Source organism: Rissa tridactyla, chromosome 1, assembly GCF_028500815.1.
Source record: "Rissa tridactyla isolate bRisTri1 chromosome 1, bRisTri1.patW.cur.20221130, whole genome shotgun sequence".
NCBI lineage: Eukaryota > Metazoa > Chordata > Aves > Charadriiformes > Laridae > Rissa > Rissa tridactyla.
In genome coordinates this window covers 128,360,465-128,378,217 of record NC_071466.1, presented here as the reverse complement: position 1 = coordinate 128,378,217, position 17,753 = coordinate 128,360,465, and the positions used below count along the sequence as shown (strand labels likewise).

General features: G+C 45.6%; 1 protein-coding gene across 1 annotated transcript in view; it reads right to left on the bottom strand.

Moving 5' to 3' along the window:
- GAP43 (growth associated protein 43) overlaps nucleotides 1-10,651 on the bottom strand; it is a 56,656-nt gene extending 46,005 nt beyond the window's left edge. Inside the window, exon 1 of the mRNA XM_054182289.1 lies at nucleotides 10,607-10,651. Within this exon, the coding sequence (XP_054038264.1) occupies nucleotides 10,607-10,636 (30 nt within the window). The 5' untranslated portion in view covers nucleotides 10,637-10,651. The remainder of the gene's footprint in view (nucleotides 1-10,606) is intronic.
- Nucleotides 10,652-17,753: the final 7,102 nt, after the last annotated feature.

Here is a 17,753-nt window from a genome sequence, read left to right as displayed (position 1 = left end):
TATCCACCCTGGACAGCAAGAACAGATTATTACCACTTTCTTGCGCTAGCCGGACTAGCACCCTGACCCATTCTCAGCCTTATTCCTTTTAGGTTGAACAACCCTAATTATTTCAGTCTTTCCTCACAGATTTTATTTCCCTTGACCTCCAGCAATTCTCACTATTGCAGCCTGCACTCTCTCTCACTGGACCACATTTTCCCAGGGTGCGTTACAAGACTAAGGCATGACGTCTCAGCTGAGACTTAGATGTGCTCATCAGATCTGAAGGCTTATTAGATGTGTCTTACAGCCTATACTCCCATTTGCACCCCTAGTAAGATGATGTTTTCCTTTTTGACAATAGAATGACGTTCTAGACTAACATTGAACCTGTGGTCCTCTAGAGACCCTGTCTCCCCCTCTGAAGGATAGCTTGCTGGCCTGTTGGCTCCCATGGACAGCTGGCTGCAATTTATTAATTATTCCCATGGAGAGCACTTTACATTCACTCTGATGCTTGTCTTGAATTCCAGAAATTTCCACCAGCCTATTCCTGGTTCATGCCATCTGCAGATTTTAAAAAACACTTCCTCTAGACAGTCATCCAGGTTGAAATTAAAATATTAAGTACAATGTATTTAATGAAAACATGAAGCACTAACTGGCCACAGCTCAAGCTTGTGGCAACCTGCTTGATAGAGCCTTCTGTTTCGACAGGAAATCAGTGGGAATTGCTGCTGTAATATTTTCCTTTGGACCATGTTTCTTTGCTTCACTTATGATAAAAGCCTGTGAGATAATGTCAAAATCCTTACAAATGACAAGGTATGACAACTACTTCCCCTGTATCCACAAGGCTTGTTATAGAAGAAAGCTAAATTAGTTTGACATGATCTATTCTTGACAGATCTGTGCTGGCTCCTAATAATCTCCTTTATTTGATTATTTCCACCATTTTTTTTTCCAGGAATGAAGTTAAACTGAGTAGTCTGTAATTTCTTATCTTCTCCTCGTTCTTTTTCAGCCTTCTGACGCCTCATCCAGTCCTCACGAGTCTTCAAAGCATTCAAAACTATGGTTCAGAGATTGCTTCCATCAGCTTTGTAAATAAGCTAGGATGATTTGAGACAACCATCTTACATCAGTACATCCTGACTTGTTCTGCCCTTTTCCTAGATCCTGATCTTCCTCCTTTATGGCTCCTATTAATTGTTTTAGCCATCAACATGGAAAATTGGCATAAAATGCTTTGGCTCTTCCCTCCCCTCCACAAGTATCATAAACACTAAGGTAGAGAGTCAGGATAATACTCTTTCACTCTCTTGCTCTGGCCCAATTAATATTTTATTTGTCTGTGCAAAATAGATCAGCTTCTACTGGTCCCAGTATATTCTATGGCCTAATAGCACATTCTCCTGGGAGGTGGGGGTACAGATCTACCCAGGCAGAGGTGGTATATTCACCACATCTCTGGGTAAATACTTTAATCAAACGTTTCTGGATAAAAGGAAGGTAGTACATTCCCTTCCTCTTGGATGCATTCTGTGCGGACACTTGACCCTTGTGCTCTGACAAACCTACCCATTTTGGCTATGCAGAGGAAAGCAACTGTAAGAATACTTGACTTGTAGATCCCATGGTAGCTTAGCTCTTAAGTAGGTACTGAGCTGATTATTTCTTCTAAAACTAAGGATCATCTAGGCATACCAGTAAACAGCCTATAAATGTTTAGGGGACTTGACAAGTGTAAGTGCAATTATCTTAGGATTTTAGGCACCTCCACAGTTAGAAAGGAAGGAAGCTCTGAAGTTCTACAGCCTGTAACAGACACCTCTATGAAGGTAGTTCAATTTACAACAATCTCTTATTTTTCAGTTCAGAACAATGGTAAAGTCCCGTGACACATTTCACACTCTTCTTGTCAACCACACCCTAATTAAAAAGTAATGAAATTCTACAAGATAAGGCACTGTCTTATGGTATCTCTTCCTGAACTGTGGAATCATATGACTCAAAGAAAGAAAACAAAGAACATAAGGAAGAATTAACTGAACTTTAAAGGAAGATTTGCTGAAAGTTCCTATAAGCCATTAGGGCTCATTTTTCACTAAAGTGTCAATTCTTCTGTCTTCCACAGAGTCTTGCACGCTGGCATCACAATGGAGGGTTCTTTTTGCTGCATATCTTGTTTTACCATATAAGAAAGAGCTTCAGGTATTGATTCATATATTAACTTTGCTAACTATCATCTGGAAGTTATCCTACTTCTGCTTACTTCATGGATGTTTCAGTTGGCTTCAGTTCTTCAGTTACTTTGGGGGAAAATCTTTTTTCCTTGCTCCATTTGTCCTTTCCTTCGGATTTAATCTCTGATAGCTGGTATTCTGACTGGAATTTAGGATACAAGGGATTTAGGATACTTTCTTGTTTGCAAGAAAGTCTGTGCTTTAGGTGGGACTGGTTGCATCCTTATCATGCTTTTGACTGAAACTTTAACAGTCAACATTACACATCAATTTTCTGTTGTGGGTGTCTGTCCTCAAAACTCTATGTAGGGCTTGAAGTTCTTCTGGGTCTTCCACTGGAAATGCAAACAGCAGGAAGGGTTAAAACCACTGTTTTTCATCTTTGATCAGGCAAAGTCTCTATTATGACAGATTCCAACTCAGCCTGTGCAATCCAGGTCTTTGCAAGCTGCCAGCCTGACGACTCCAACATAACAAGCCAAGAATTAAAATCTTGACCCTATGAAAGGTGCCCCCAGTTCTGAGGAACACAAGCACCATTTCAGTGCAGCTCTCCAATCTACAGTGAAGCGTCCCTACCGAGGATAAGCTTTTGGTCCAGCTTCTAAAAGCCCCCTTTCCTCAGTTCCCCATCGTTCCAGTTCCCTGTTGTTCCAGTACCTCCTCCCAGCTGCACTACACTTCTCAGACACAGTCAAGCCAGCGATGCCCTCCTCGCATTTTCTCAACAGGTGATTTCCAGCAGTGGACTTCGGTCTTACATGAAACTAAATGGCTGCAAATCAGCATGTGATACTTGTTTCTTTATCTCTGGCCTTCCAAATCTAGATGATTTTTGTTAAAATATCTATAAATACTCTACTGAAGACCTTACTCCTAAAGCTGTGGGCAGACAGAAGAAGGAATGGTACAAGGAGAACAATGTTCAGTTCAAAACCATTGTGGTTTACATCCTGCTGGTTTCAACTTGAACTAATATAAATGAGTGGCATCTTGTGCAAAAGAGCAAAGCATGATACCACGCTGCCCCAACCTGCCCACTCTTGAGTACTTAACACTGCAGATTTAAAAGGCGATTGAATACTAGTAATAAAATAAATGGATATTCAACTCCATTCAACAGTCTGATGAACGGGATACCAATTGATAATACTCTTAACAATTAGAAGAGTAATTAAAACTGTAAATTATTCTGGATATCACCAATTATTAGAAATCATCCCAATGCATAAAAAACCTGAAGTTTGTGAGAGCACAGTTTCACTCCTAGGCAATTATGAATGGAATAAAGCTATCTTCAGAGCTAGGTTCAGACCCAAACACACTCCTCTGCACCCCTAAATTTTAGGGGCATTCAAACCAAGTGAGTAGGATGCTTTTAGAGCCTATTAGCTTTACGCATTACCAGCCTTTAGAGAAAGGTGTCTCCTACATAGAAAATGTTTAAATACTGTGAGATGTCCCAGCTTTCTATAAATAGAAATATTACTGTGATTATGGCTGGAATTAATTCAAGAAACTTCAGAAGTAAGATGAGTAATGAATGGGACTGACGTTTATTGGTTATAATTTAAAAGAATATAAGTACATCCTGGCTTGCCTTTCAAGGCACCAAATCCAACCAACCCTGGTGGGAGGAATGCAGGCTCAAGACATCCTCTCTCGGGCCAACAAGACAGCTGGAGCACAGCCTGCCACCCAACCGTGGCATTAGTAGCCAAGGGACAAGCCCAGAAGAAGTATGAACCTTCAAGAAAGCTGCAATGGTGATACTAGTTTGTACTGTATGCATTGCTCCTATGGCAGCCATACCCCTTCCCAGCTGCCTGCTGGGGCTGGGCAACTTTTTACCTATGCTAACAGCAATGTGACAGGTGAGGATGCACCACTTTGCTGTCTCTGTCTATAGGTGTTCATTTACAGTAGCTGCAACAGCTGCCCAAGTGGAGGAAGCTGCAAAAGCAACTGGAAGCACAAAGGAAGAACCTACGTAGTTTTCCCTCCTACCAAGCTTCCCTTCTCATACCAGTGCCAGGAAGGGTGAAGGGAGTAACGCCCTAGTGGTAGTGGCTGATGGTGCCAGCAGGAGTCCTTAAGAAGCACAGCCTAATGGAGGGCTGGTACCCAGCTGGAGGAGAGAAGCAGCAGCAGGAGGACTGCATGGAGGGAGGGAGGCGGTCAAGGGAGCATGAGTAAGGTGAGGAGCAGAACAGATGGGGAGAGGAGACAAAATGAATAACAGGCAGAGACAGCAGGATCAGTGTAACTCCAAAAGCACAAATTCCTTTTATTATATTAAAAACAAATCACTATTTTCATTACACTATTCCTCCACCCCATACACATATTGTAGGTTGCTATAGGCTGGATGATTATGAAGGTAGCAGAGGAGCTAGCACACTGGTGAATAGCAGGGAGAAAACTAAGTTGTAGCCCTACTCTCAGGCTATGTCACACAGTAATAAGGCCTGGGTCTGGGAAGAAAATCAGTGGTTTTTGTTAAAGGAACTCAAGTGGCTAATAAACATCCTGACACTGCAGGAGTGACTGAGGATGGATAAAGCAATGTTTTGCCTGTCTAAAGCACCTCTCACCTGAGGGCATCCGAATCCTTTTTACCACACACTAATTATTTAGTTTCCAAATTAAAGAAGCATCTTGCAGAGAGGGACACATGACAGGCAGAAATACTGTGCTTAGATCAAGTCAGAAAGCAGGTTAATAGCACTGCTCAGAAGAGAAACCAGCTCTCCTGAAACCAATTCCTATATACTAACTACTGGCCTGTGGTGCTTGCAACCATGAAAAGCCATGGAGTTCTACACACACACACAGCAGGTGACAGAGAGAGCCCTAAGGAAACATAAACACCTTCTCCACATGAGGCCATCAGAGCTCTGAGGTTACATGTCACCTGCTGGCATGCTCTGGAGGATCTTGGAATTATAGATGAAATGAATGTGGATGGATTCCAGACTTCGACTTTGGACTTCAGATGTTGAAAGGTGTTTCACCCGTATACCTGCTCTGCTATTCCCATAGCAAGGTGTTCTGGTATTTCCACCAGCAAGGCATATGCACTTTCCACTGAGCCTTTCTGGATGACCGGTCTCCTCTTACCAGCCTGGCATTCCCCTGTGTAGAGCTGCTGGGCTATGGTCGTTGCCTTACTGCTGGACACTGGGCCTTCAAAACTCAGATGCAGCCAGGTATGGACTGCTGCCAAATCTATTCCTGAGACTTGTCAGACTCACAGCAAACAGGGGAATCACATAGTGACTTACAAAGGGCATCAACACAGAAAGCTGCTATCAAAAGTTTTCCCAACCTCAGGTGTCTTTAGCCTGGAACTATCATCAGAGCTATCATTCATTCTCAAATCCAACTAAAGCCCTCCCTGCATAGGGAGGAAGCCCTAAGCAACAGAAGAGGTGCAAGAAATTTATATGCAGGAGGAGGGGACAACAGGAGAGTTATACAGAGGGAAGGATGCATGGGCCAGCAACTCACGGACTGAGCAAACGGTAGTCAGTAACGCACCACCAGCCTGCTGGGAGCATGCAGAGGTCTCAGCTTATATGCCATTGGTGCTTTTGGTTCACACAATCTCAGCCAAAAGCAGAGGCAATCTTCAGGCTATGCCTGCTGTTTTACCTGTTAATACACCGACCCCTCCGCATACACATGCCTGCTCAGTACAGACTAGGCAGAGCCCACTTAGGCCCCATGTGCTCTGCACGTGGAGCTGACAAGAGCCATGGAGGGGAGCACATGCCTCACAGCACGAGGCCAGCAAATCCAAGCAGGTATACACGTCCTTGATTTACGTCATGCGAGACTATCAGCCTGCTTTCATCGTGCAATGGGCAAAGGGACCAGTTCACCTTCCCACTAGCACAAGAAGGTCTTGCAACTTGGCAGCAGTCAGCAGTGGGGAATTCCTGCTCTCTGGGAAATGGGGAGAGGCAAAAATAGTGTCCGTGCAGGGTGGCTACTAGATCCTGGGTTGGCATCACAGAATCCATGACAGCTAGCCTGAAATGAGAGCGTACTTGAGGTGAAACCTCTTTGCACTTTCTCCTTCTAGTCAGTCAAAGCCACATGACTGGAGGAGGGGTTCCTCTCATCCCCTATTCCCAAGCAATGCCCACCCTGTCCGCATGGCATGAGCAGAGTCTGGAGCTACATACAGCCCATTTTCTTATCCTGAGGCAGGAGCAGCACTGAGATCATTCAGACACCCTTAGCATTGGGCCAGGACGAGCTCTCAGACAATACATGTCGGTTCCTTGGGCTGCACACGTGTACCCAGCCTGGCACAAGCAGATACAAGATTGAACGCAGCCCTCTCAGCAGGGATGCCTCTACATACCAGTGGGTACCACCTGACTGGTTTTTTTACTGGGACTCTCATTCAGGAGCAAGTGGCAATAGGCAATTTGGATCAAAAGACTGGTTTCTTTCCCACTAAGTATTACTGCTGTCCTTCTTCCCCTGGAAACTCTGCCTGCAATTAGTTCCTTAGGAGGGGGCTTGTCTGTGCCATTAAGAACAGTTACATTATGCGATCTAGGAGAAATCAATGTCTCTAATAGTCATCAAAGGGAGTGGAGGAGGACAGGGTGATGGGAAGGCTGCTTCTCTGGAGACATCCTTCTTGGGAGAAATCCCACGGGTATCGCCCCGGGAAGAGAAATAGTAAGGACCTGCGGTAATTAAACTTCCATGCAGCAATCGTTTACTGGAAGAAGCACAGAAACCGCTTGGTGTCTCTCAGAAAGGCAGAGGCAGTGGCTAGACTCTCCCCGGGTGCAGATGAAGTGCCTCTGCCCTGAAATCAATGGCCTGTGATGATTTATACTGCACTGGCAAGCGGAGGGAGGAGGGGCGTGGGTGTACAACTTTCCTTTAAAATACCCCTTTTCCTCTCTCCACCTTGGTGTTCAAAGGTAAGACCATGCCTTGCAAGTTTTAAAGCATCTGGATTGCGTGGCATAATTAAGTTATTCTAAACGAGGTCTGAGACATGTTAATATCCCGAGGCAAGAAAGCCTTAACTCTGCATGCATCTCCCTCTCTCTTTTTCTCCATTTCCTCCTTCCTGCACACCTCTGCAGTTCCTGGAACGACAAGACGCCTCACCGGCTGTCTGTAATTGCCAGAACAGTTCCCCAATGCTTTCTCCTTCTCCAATTGCATTAAACTGCATCTTTAGAGGTACAGCCCTGTTTATTCATGCCGCTCGTGTGGAAGGGGAAAGAAATGCAGAGTGCCTCTTCCCCCCTCCCTCCTTTGATTTGATGGGTGTGGCAGGTTTGAACCTTTGCAGCCGCTGGCTCTCCAGCACTGGGGCGAGGAGGAGGAGAGGACGGAACGGGAGGGAAGCCATCGGATACGGCTGGTGATGAATGAGACTCATCTCACCCACAAGTGGGAAACCTGCTCGCGGGTTATTGTTTAATCACTCATGCAATCCAATACTGAGCACATACCCCCATAACGTCCATCTGTTCTAGTATGCGGTGCATGCAACACTTGCATTTCTAGCCACCTATCGAACTAGCCGGCTCTGCGTATTACTGACTGCATCTCTTGCTGGCAGTAAAGGTTAAGCTCAATTTTTCAGACATTGCTTGACCCAGCCTTTCGGTTATGCCACCTTTTAGCTGAATATTTTGTGGGCACAGATTCAGAGCTGCAATCAACTGTAGGCAGAAATGACAACACCAAGCTACCTACATCTCTCATGGGCGGGCACAGTCAGTCAGATACTTCACATCGGCATCGCACCCACAAGAAAGAATAATCTGCAAGGTATGAGTGTGTGAACGTATTTGTCTTTGAGGGGTGGGAAGACAGACACATACAGGCACACCTAGACACAAATGTGAAGAGATTTCTTCCACGCCCAAGACTGTAAATTCAACATTTCGCTCTTTAGCTGTCAGAAAGGCGGGACACTAGGGGCTTCCCCTGAAAAATAATTTGAGGAGAACTGTCTTTATTTTGGGAAGGAAATTCCTGCCTGCGCTGAAGAACCCATTCCATCTTTTTCTCTCTGTGAAAGGTCTGGGTGGGGATAGAGGAAGAACACAAGGTGAAAACCAAGGTCTTTCTTTTCCAAATTAAAGCCTCCTCTGGTGTATCACCACCTTTGCTGAGCGAACTGCTATATGGCCAGTTTGTCAATTGCGGTGTGTTTTCAGGTATAAGAGCAGCAGTTGGGCTCTGAGCCCAGGAACAGCCACTGAATATGCACGGGCAGGCACACTCAGGTTGTATGGCTGTATAAGGATCAGAAGGCATGTGCAAATGAGTGCATGTGGGCTTGTGCATATATGTGTAGTACAGATGCGAGCAGCCGGAGAGTGGAGATGTGTGCCGCACATGCACGCGCAAAGGGGTGTGTACCATGCGGTGGATTAATGCACGGAGTGGGAAGAGAGGACTATGTGCGATCAAGATACCTGCACACCATGCATCTCTAAATATGTCAGAATACAAAACGACAGGAGCAAACCCATAGAGACGTAAAGAACAGATACATCAGAATATTATTCAGGAGCTTTAATGCCCAACCTGTGATGGTATGGGCAAAATTATCCCCCTCCCCCAACAGCTCTCTTCTGACTCCAAAGAATCCCAGAGCTACCGACTTTATTTTAAAATTTGCTGTGCACCTCCGCCCACCTCTCTGTCACGCTGCCTCCCTGTCTGCCTGCCTTCTCCTCCTCTTCTCTTTTCATCCCATATTTGCCAGCTGAACGTGCTCGGCTGGCTGGCTGCAACGTGTTCCTCCCCCCACCGACCCCAGCCATCACCACCTCCCTCCAGGTTTTAGTGAACGTATCGTTAATTGCAAAGCATTTGAAAAACCTGCATGGGGAAAAACACAGAATGACGCAGGGTCTCGTTCTATCCCATTCACCTGCCCCTCCCCATTATTCTACAAAATTGCTCCTTCGTTTGGTAACACACATCTCCATTCAGAAACACACCTTAACCTGGATTTTCTGTCAACACTGTGCTGTTTTACAATAACTGGAGTTACTCATATCAGCGTGTTAGGCTATTGCTCCAGAATACTGCAGTGCTATATTGTAAGAGATATATAAATGTACGCACATATAAAGAAAGTAACCAGCATGGTGCTGTATCTGAGTTGAGTTTTGCACTCAGAACAAGGACCAAAGCTCTTTGTCGCTACCTACAAATCCATAATTTGGGGAAGTTTCCAAAACGCCTTACAAAGATATCTGGGGCCAGTTCCTGCCTCAAAGTTCTAGCTTCATAAATCCAGCATCCTCTCAAGGAAGTCCAAGAGGTTCAGCCAAAATAGGCTCTCTTAATCAGGAGCAGGTTTGGGCTTTCACAAGAAATAAAAGGGGGGAGGGTGAGGAGGGAGTGACCAAAGTAGCTTTTTTTCTCAATTTCGTTATCATTTTGTACATAAAAAAATTGGCACTGAAAGCTAGCCACCACCCAAACCTTCTTATTATCCCGATTCCCTGACAGAAAAAGCCAGGTGGTACCAGTAAGGAGAATGAACTGGTTTCCAACAGGTTCACACTGGGAGCTTCTCTTATCCCACCCGAGTTCGGAGCTAACAGAGGCGTGGTCCTCTGTCTCCTTACCAGCTGGTGCACAGTTGTCTAACTGGTTGTACTATGAAGGGTATTGCAAAAAGGGTGACTCTCCCCCTCCCCCGGCTAATGCTTTTGTTATTAATTAATTGCATTTTTCACTACAGCATAGGTTGAAAAAAAGCTTCAGGTTAATTCTTGCTCAAATCGTTGTAACACAAAAAAATGAATGCACCTGTCCTCCGAGCCACCTCACAGCACATGCACATAAAGCATCTCCCATTCATCGGAGCCAGGAGCAATAGAAAGCATTCTGACCAGGGATCAAGGCTCACTGGGCATCCTTTCTTTTTTTGCCATAAGATGAAGAATTGCTTCCTTTATCTCCAAGGTAGAGCCAGCTCTCATCCACGTTTCCTGCCAGCCGCACCCCCCCCATCCACACCCTCAGAACCACAGACAGAATAGCCCAGGCAATACGTCTACCCACTATTAAAAAATAATAAGAAGAATAGAGGGGACATTCTGATAGCTCCCCAAATGTGGACGTAGGCCACCCCCCCTTCCCCACATCACCAGCCCCGGAAAGGCAAAACAGTCATGTTGCAGGGTGTGAAAGGAGCCTTCAGTCGCAAGATGCTAAAGAACTGCAAAAGAGACGTCTGCTGAAAGCAGCTGAAATTTTCTCCCCCCTACCCCAGCCCCTCACACACTCTGGCAGACACGCACCCCACGGACACACAGCAGCCTGGGAGATTTCTTAACAGAAAGAAACATAAAAATCTTCATCTCTACCTGTTTTGTTCTTCTCATACAGCACAGCATGATCGTATTGTCCCCTTCCTTCCTTCTTCTTCCTTCCTTCTCCTCTCTCCTTTTCCTCTTCTCTCTCTTATCTCTCCCCCCCACCCTCTCCGCTCCCTCCCTCCCTCCCTCCCTCTCTCTCTCTCTCTCTCCCTCTCTCGCTCTCTCACACACACATACACACACGCACGCACACACACACACACACCAGGGCAGTTAGCAGCGACTGTAAGGTCCACAGCTATTGCTCATCACACATGCACACGCTGCTGCCTCTCCCTGCCTCCCTCCCTACCCTTCCCAGAATTGTTCACCAGCTCTCCCTGACTCGTCACCTCCCCACCCCACCCCCACCCCAGCAAACACCCCCCCCCCCAGTGCCTTGCCAGCCTCATGAATAATTAAAATCTCCAATCTGGACCCAATTACCCAACGCCTTTCCCACTGTACAGAAGCGACAGGGGAGAGGGGACACTGCAGACTGTGGAGCGGGTGGGAGGGGTGGGGTGGGGTGTGTCTGGGAGACACCGGGCGATGGGGAGCCCCCAGCCCCACTCCCACCCCAGCAGCCGAAGCCCCCGGCACCCGGCCACGGCCCGCAGGGGGATTTAACGCGTGAAGACAGCGTGGGGTGGGGTGGGCACGGAGGGGAGAAGAGGGAGCGGGGGGCATTGCCGTGGCAGGCGGTATATGCCATGCACAGGTGACGTACCGTAGGTGGGAGCTGCGAGCTAAATGGCAATCGGAAAATATGTTAAAATGGCTGTTAAAAATCCCCCTCCCCCTCAGCAGCACACTCGCAAACATATATGTACGTGCTGCCTTCCTCACATGTGCTGGCATAAACCCTGCAGAGTGATGTCCTGCAGCACTGAATGGGACAACTTTCTCCCTTCTTCCCTCGATCCATCCTATAGACCTTTCATAGGCACAGAAAGCGATACTCCTGCAACAGATATTTTTTTTAGAATAGCTCCAAAACCTACAGAAATCATCCCTTTGCCTTCTGTATAGATCTCAATTAATTTCAGCACCTAAGTCATTTCTATGCCTATTGATCTCTGCCTGCAAATCGCTGTACGCTATTACGGGGAAGATGTGCATGTTCACACACACCGCCACCCCCCCCACCCTCCCCCCGCACGTGTGGGAACAAAAATGTATGGGTTTGCATGCACAGAAGATCATGGCGAAGCGTGAGCCTGAGCGAACATTAATGCGCACACACACCCCCAAGCACACGTCTTGAAAGTTATAACACCCTGTTTTCTCAGCACATATATGAGCAGGGTAGTTATATCTGTCATTGTGAAAAAATATTCCAGACGACGGTTAAACCCAACTATGACAATGTTGAGCACGTTAAAAATATAAAAAGACTGCTGGATTTTTAGGATTTCATCTACCAAAATTCAAATTTAGCTTATTTTATTTACTGTGTCTGGGAGGCACAGTCAGATGCTGTTCTTTTTTTTTAGCACTAATGTCACTACATCAACTTCTCTGCCACACCACGGAGTTACTTCTAATTTATTTTTAATGTAAAATTGCCCGCAAAGGAGAAAAAAAAAAGTATTACGTTATTATTAAGGCCTTTGCTCTCTAAATATATCTAAATACATTATTAACACAAATATTCACACACGCATGTGCGCTTATACAAATAAATGCATACATATATAGATACAGTTTCTGGAATACCCCTCAGCGCAGACTCCTACATAATCATATTCAGTTGCTATGACATCATTGCAGTTCCCAGTACCCCATATTTTTTTAAGGAAAGTAAACAGCATTTCAAAGAGAATCTAGCTAGATATCTGCATCTGTGTGTAATTTAAAGGAAGTGCCTTTTAGGGTCAAGCAGGTATCAGTGTTAGTCCTGGTTTTACAGTCTAGAAAAGGGAAATAATGATATGATAATGAAATTCAGAGAAGGTACTAAACTGGGAAGAGTTGCAAACACCAGCTGACACAGAAGTAGACCAAAGGATTAAATAACGAAAATCTGATTCAGCTTCAGAAAATGCATGCAGAGAAAAAGAAGGCAAACTATGCAATCATAAAAGACGACAGGTAAGAAGCAGAGCAGCAGAAAGCAACGGGCATGAAGTTCAAGGAAGGGGTGTCTGTGACATAGACCACTGCTGGCAACACCATGCCAAGGCCCTGAGAAGCAGTGCAATGGCATTTTGGAATACGTCTATGGGACTTAGGAGCCTCTGCTCCAGCCCTCGGAGTTGCTGGGGGCTCATCTCCGCAATGAAGGTAGTGTGTCATGAGCTTGTGGGCACTTGCTAACCCACACGACTGCTCCCAGTGCCATTGGAAGATGGGACTCCTCCAGCCAACCATGCATGTCCCCATCTGAGAGTGTCACCCTGGACTCTCCTTGGTGACAATGAAGAGAAATGGGAACTTCAAGGGTGTGATTCAGATCATCCTAAAGCAGGAGCCTAAACTAGGTCAGACGAATCACGCTTCAGAAGTGTTTTAGAAGCTTCTTTTCTTCCCACTGACAAGGCCTTTTTAGGGAACCTCCTTGCTGTAGGAAGCCCTGCCGAGGAAAGCCTTCTCAGCCCCCACCTTTCCCAGACACCAACCCGGAGGGGGAGCAGGCTGGCAGCAGAAGGGCTGCATTGGGCAGCCAGGTAGTGTCAAGCTACCTTTCTATGTACACCCGAGGCAGTTGCTCACCAAAGGCAGGGCCACATCTCTTTGTGCCCAGCCCCATGGGCACTCTACACTCTAGCTTATTGCAAACGACTTTTGACATAGAAAAAAAACCCTTAATAGGAGTAGAAAATGCATGTAGAATTAGTGGTGAGTGGCCAGTCCACTGCAGGTCACATCTGAGTTTCCTCTGAATTAATCTTATGTAGAAGACCCATAAGCTGAGACCCAAATTTTCAGGGCATATCAGTTCCTAATACCCCTTTCTTTCAAATCAGGACCTTTTAAGTACATTTAAAAGTCGGACTTTACATTCTTTAGCCAATTATATGGTTCTGAAAAGCATATCTCAGCATCCCTTGCCCTGACATTTTGCCTATGTCATCACTTCAACCTGTTGAGGTAAATTATCTGGTAACAGAGAAGGAAAAAAGGACAAGTCCACAGCAATGAAAGGGCTGAAGGGAATGAGAGGGAATTAATGGCACAAATTTCAGCCAGGGTATTAATGAACATGAGAAGTGAAACTCAAGGGAAGGAGAGGAGGCGAATCTCCATTTCTTGAAGTCACCAAGTGAAGATGGCATGCTTTCATCGAAATGACACTTTTGTCTCTCTGCTGCATGGCCAACACTGGCTTATTCAGCACTCCTTCAGACTTTCTGGATAACGCTGCATTGCGCAGTGTAGACATGCCCTGAAAGGCCCCTGTGACCTTGGCTTTTGAATCTACACAAATAAAAGGAAGAGGAGTTCCAAAGAGTAACATGAATGGGGGGCTGGGGGTTGGCAGGAGGGGGTGAACAATGACCATAGATTTTAAAAGCTTCATCTGTGAGACTTGACTAAATGACAGCAAGGAGGTGAAGTGTGATATTTTCAAAAACCATAAGCCCCCAGAAGGGAAAGGAATCATTTGGAGTGATATATTAACCTGCTGTTTGGCGTATACTGCATGTTCCTTCACTGTGAGGGAGGGTAAAATTCGTGTAAAGTAATCATTAAGATGACTCCTTTAATTCAAAGCCCTGTCTTCTATTTAAAAGGGTCCGGATCATTTAAAGTAACGAGACGTATCCGTGGTTGCTACAACATAGGGTGGTTGGACTGAGACAAAACCCAGCGCTTTTTCCACGTTCAGTTCTGCTGCAAGGTTTAGCGGTGCCTCAAGTTACCCCAGCAGCTCGAGGTCCGTACTGGTTCAAGAAAAAGCATCTTCAGTCCAACTGTTAATTTAAGTTCAATAGTAACAGCTTAGATTCAGTTTTGATTTGAAGAAACACCTAGTTTCAACCTTCTTCTGGGACTGTAATCAGGCTGATTCCCTGGCCAGACGAAGTTAAATAAAACCAAGAAGAAGGAAGATGGTTTGCCTATAAGAGTTGTCCCAGTGGTAAGCATGCTAAACTGAAGAGGCGTCTCTTTGAGAGAAGTACCGTGAAAGTCCCGTTACTAGGGATATTTAAAGCTTCAGTAAAAACAGCACTGAAGTGAGCGACTTGCTTTCATTGGGAGATAGACTGGGTTTTCTCTTTATTCATATGTTCCACATATAGTGGTAGCCTCGCCTTTTGTTAGCCAACTTTCATGCTGAAGGGAAAAAAGCCAATTTTATAAAGATTTTTTAGGATCCTCATTTGAATAGGCATTCCTGAAAATCCCAATGTTGGCCCACTTGCATTTTTAGTTTCCTCAGTAGTTTTGCAACTCTGGTCTCATTTGGCCTCGCTTTCAGTCATCTATGGCTTAATGACACAAAATAGTGCAGTGCAACACTACGACCAAACTCCTTTTCTAAATGAGTTAGACATAGTTATGAATCTCCTTGGAGGACTGCCCATTTTTCAGCATAAGGATCACTTATGTCAATTTACCTTGGATTTCAGTTAATCCTGAATTATTAATAATAGAAAAGGAGAGCCTAGTTTATTTTGACCTAAGACTGTCTGTATGCCACAGGCTGAAATAAGTGGCTTTAAACCCATGATTTTCAAAAGCCACAATGCCACTTAATCTTGCAGAGAAGGCTTCAGAAAATGCCAGTCCAGGAATGCTCTAATTCATTCAGTGCCTTTAATGACTGTTTGGTTGCTCATCCTCCACGACACTGAACACACGTGACATTAGCACCTGTTGCCATCGTGCTAGTCAAAGAGATATGCACAGGTGCTCGGCATTTATTCCCCGTGATTTCCATTTTTCTTCCCATGCCAGCACAGCTGATGTCACAGCACTAAAGACACCTTACTTTACAACAGGAAACGTAGTAAGAAATGGCCTCAATAATTTCCCTGAATAATTTTCATCAATGTTAGAAAAAATGTGTTTTCTGTAAATTGTGTGGAGTACACAGACTGGAATATCAGGGTGGAAGCAAGGGTAGAAAGATTTTTAACATGCATAAAGAATGGTCTGTACAACCCCCAGGTCAATGTTAATTATTATTGAGCTTCAGAATCATCAAAAATGCAAATACAACAGTTAAATCCCAGCACAGCTTAGTGCTGAAGACTGTAACTCTTTAATAAAATGAAATCTCATCTGTTTGTCTGTCAAAAAGAAAAATGTCATCACAGAAAGCAGTCAGCCTATCTGCTATTATTCTCAGTGTAGTTATAGTCTGCCATGGGGGAATGTGATACTTTACAAAGCAAACCAAATATGAGACAGGATGACCCAGGAAGCCCCTTCTTGCTTCTCCAGGGACCCTTCAATATGTGCTGTTGGGTATACGCAGCAGTTCCTTCTGCTGTAGCACAGGCTCAGCAAAGCAAGCTTTGAACGAGAATCAGTGGTAAGCAGGAGCTCAGCATGGGCCAATTTACCTCGCTTCTCAGGCTGGCTCCATCATTTACTCCAAGTCCTGTAGTGCCATGGAAAGTTGCTGTCAGCAGCCAGGCTGGTCACCTTGCAGTGCCACATCAGGGATGTCTACACTGCTCCATGCTGTGGGGTATGATGGGACTGGGACGGAGACAAATGCTAAGGTGTGCACACTAACTTCAGGGAGAAGAAGAGTCCATCTCAGTGCTGTTTCACTCCCCTCCTGGCTTCTTCATTGATATATTGCCATTCCCCTAACACTGTAACGCTGAATGTGGGAGCTGCCCAATGATACCAGTATGGTGACATGACAGTATTATGGTGTAAGTCACAATTTCCTGAGCCTTCTTTGGACCTCTCGGCCCTGCTCCACACCTGCCCACAACGTCCCTCATTCAAGCCAGAGTGGGGATGATGATCCGGCTGCTCCAGCACTGGGAAGTTGGGTGGGCAGTGACAGGTTCATCCTCCTTCCTTCTTGTCCCCTCAGCTGATGAGACTCTTCCTTCTCTCCAGCAAAATAGCTGAGTTGACCAGAACCAGTCTGCATGCAGGAAGGTACAAGGGGTATCCTGGACCCAGGAAATGTATGAGAGGAAAAAAAAGTTGAAGAAGGTCTCTTCCTCTGCCCTTACTTGGCATTGCAGTGTCAGCTATGGGGTGAAGTTTACAGGGGTGAAGAACACCCAACAGATCAGATCTGCCCTAGCCTTCAGCCCTTCAGGAAAAAGCATTAAGAATTTCTAGCCATGGCCATGCTTCACTCACAGGCATATGGTGATCAGGCCATGCATTGATCAGGATCACAGCAGCAGAATCCACAAACCACAGAGGTGGTTAAAGGACTGCCATGGTTTCTGCTGGGATGGAGTTGACTTTGTTGCTGGCAGCTGGTATGGTGCTGTGTTTTGGATTTGGGATGGGAGTGGTGTTGATGGCACACTGATGTTTTTGGTTGTAGCTAAGTAGTCAAGGCCTTTTCTGCTCCTGACACCACCCCACCAGCAAGTAGGCTGGGAGTGCACAAAAAGTTGAGAGGGGACACAGCCAGGACAGCTGGCCCCAGCTGACCAAAGGAATATTCCATACCATGTGACGTCATGCTCAGTATATAGAGCTGGGGGAAGAAGAAGGAAGGGCGGGACGTTCGGACTTATGGCGTGTTGTCTTCCCAAGTAAACATTACACGTGATGGAGTACTGCTTTCCTGGAGATGGATGAACACCTGCCTGCCAATGAGAAGCAGTGAATTCATTCCTTGTTTTGCTTTGCTTGCATGCGTGGCTTTTGCTTTACTTCTTAAACTGTCTTTATCTTAACCCACAAGTTTTCCTTATTTTTTCCAATTCTTTTCCACATCCCACTGAGGAGGTGGGGAGAAGTGAGTGAGCAGCTGCGTGGTCCTTGTTGCCAGCTGGGGTTAAACCACAACAAGGACATAGGAGGAATATTTGTATTGGAGAAGTGTGAGGTGGTGGAGTGAGCTGACAGGACCCTGTCACTTATCCAGAGCTCTACACGGGGGAGTTAGAACAGCAAAGATCTACCAGGAATTAAATGGGCAGGAAAACAGTAAACATCCACCTGCCTTAAGGCTCCAAAAAGCATCTCTCCCTGCCTTGGCTTCATTTAGATTAGCCAC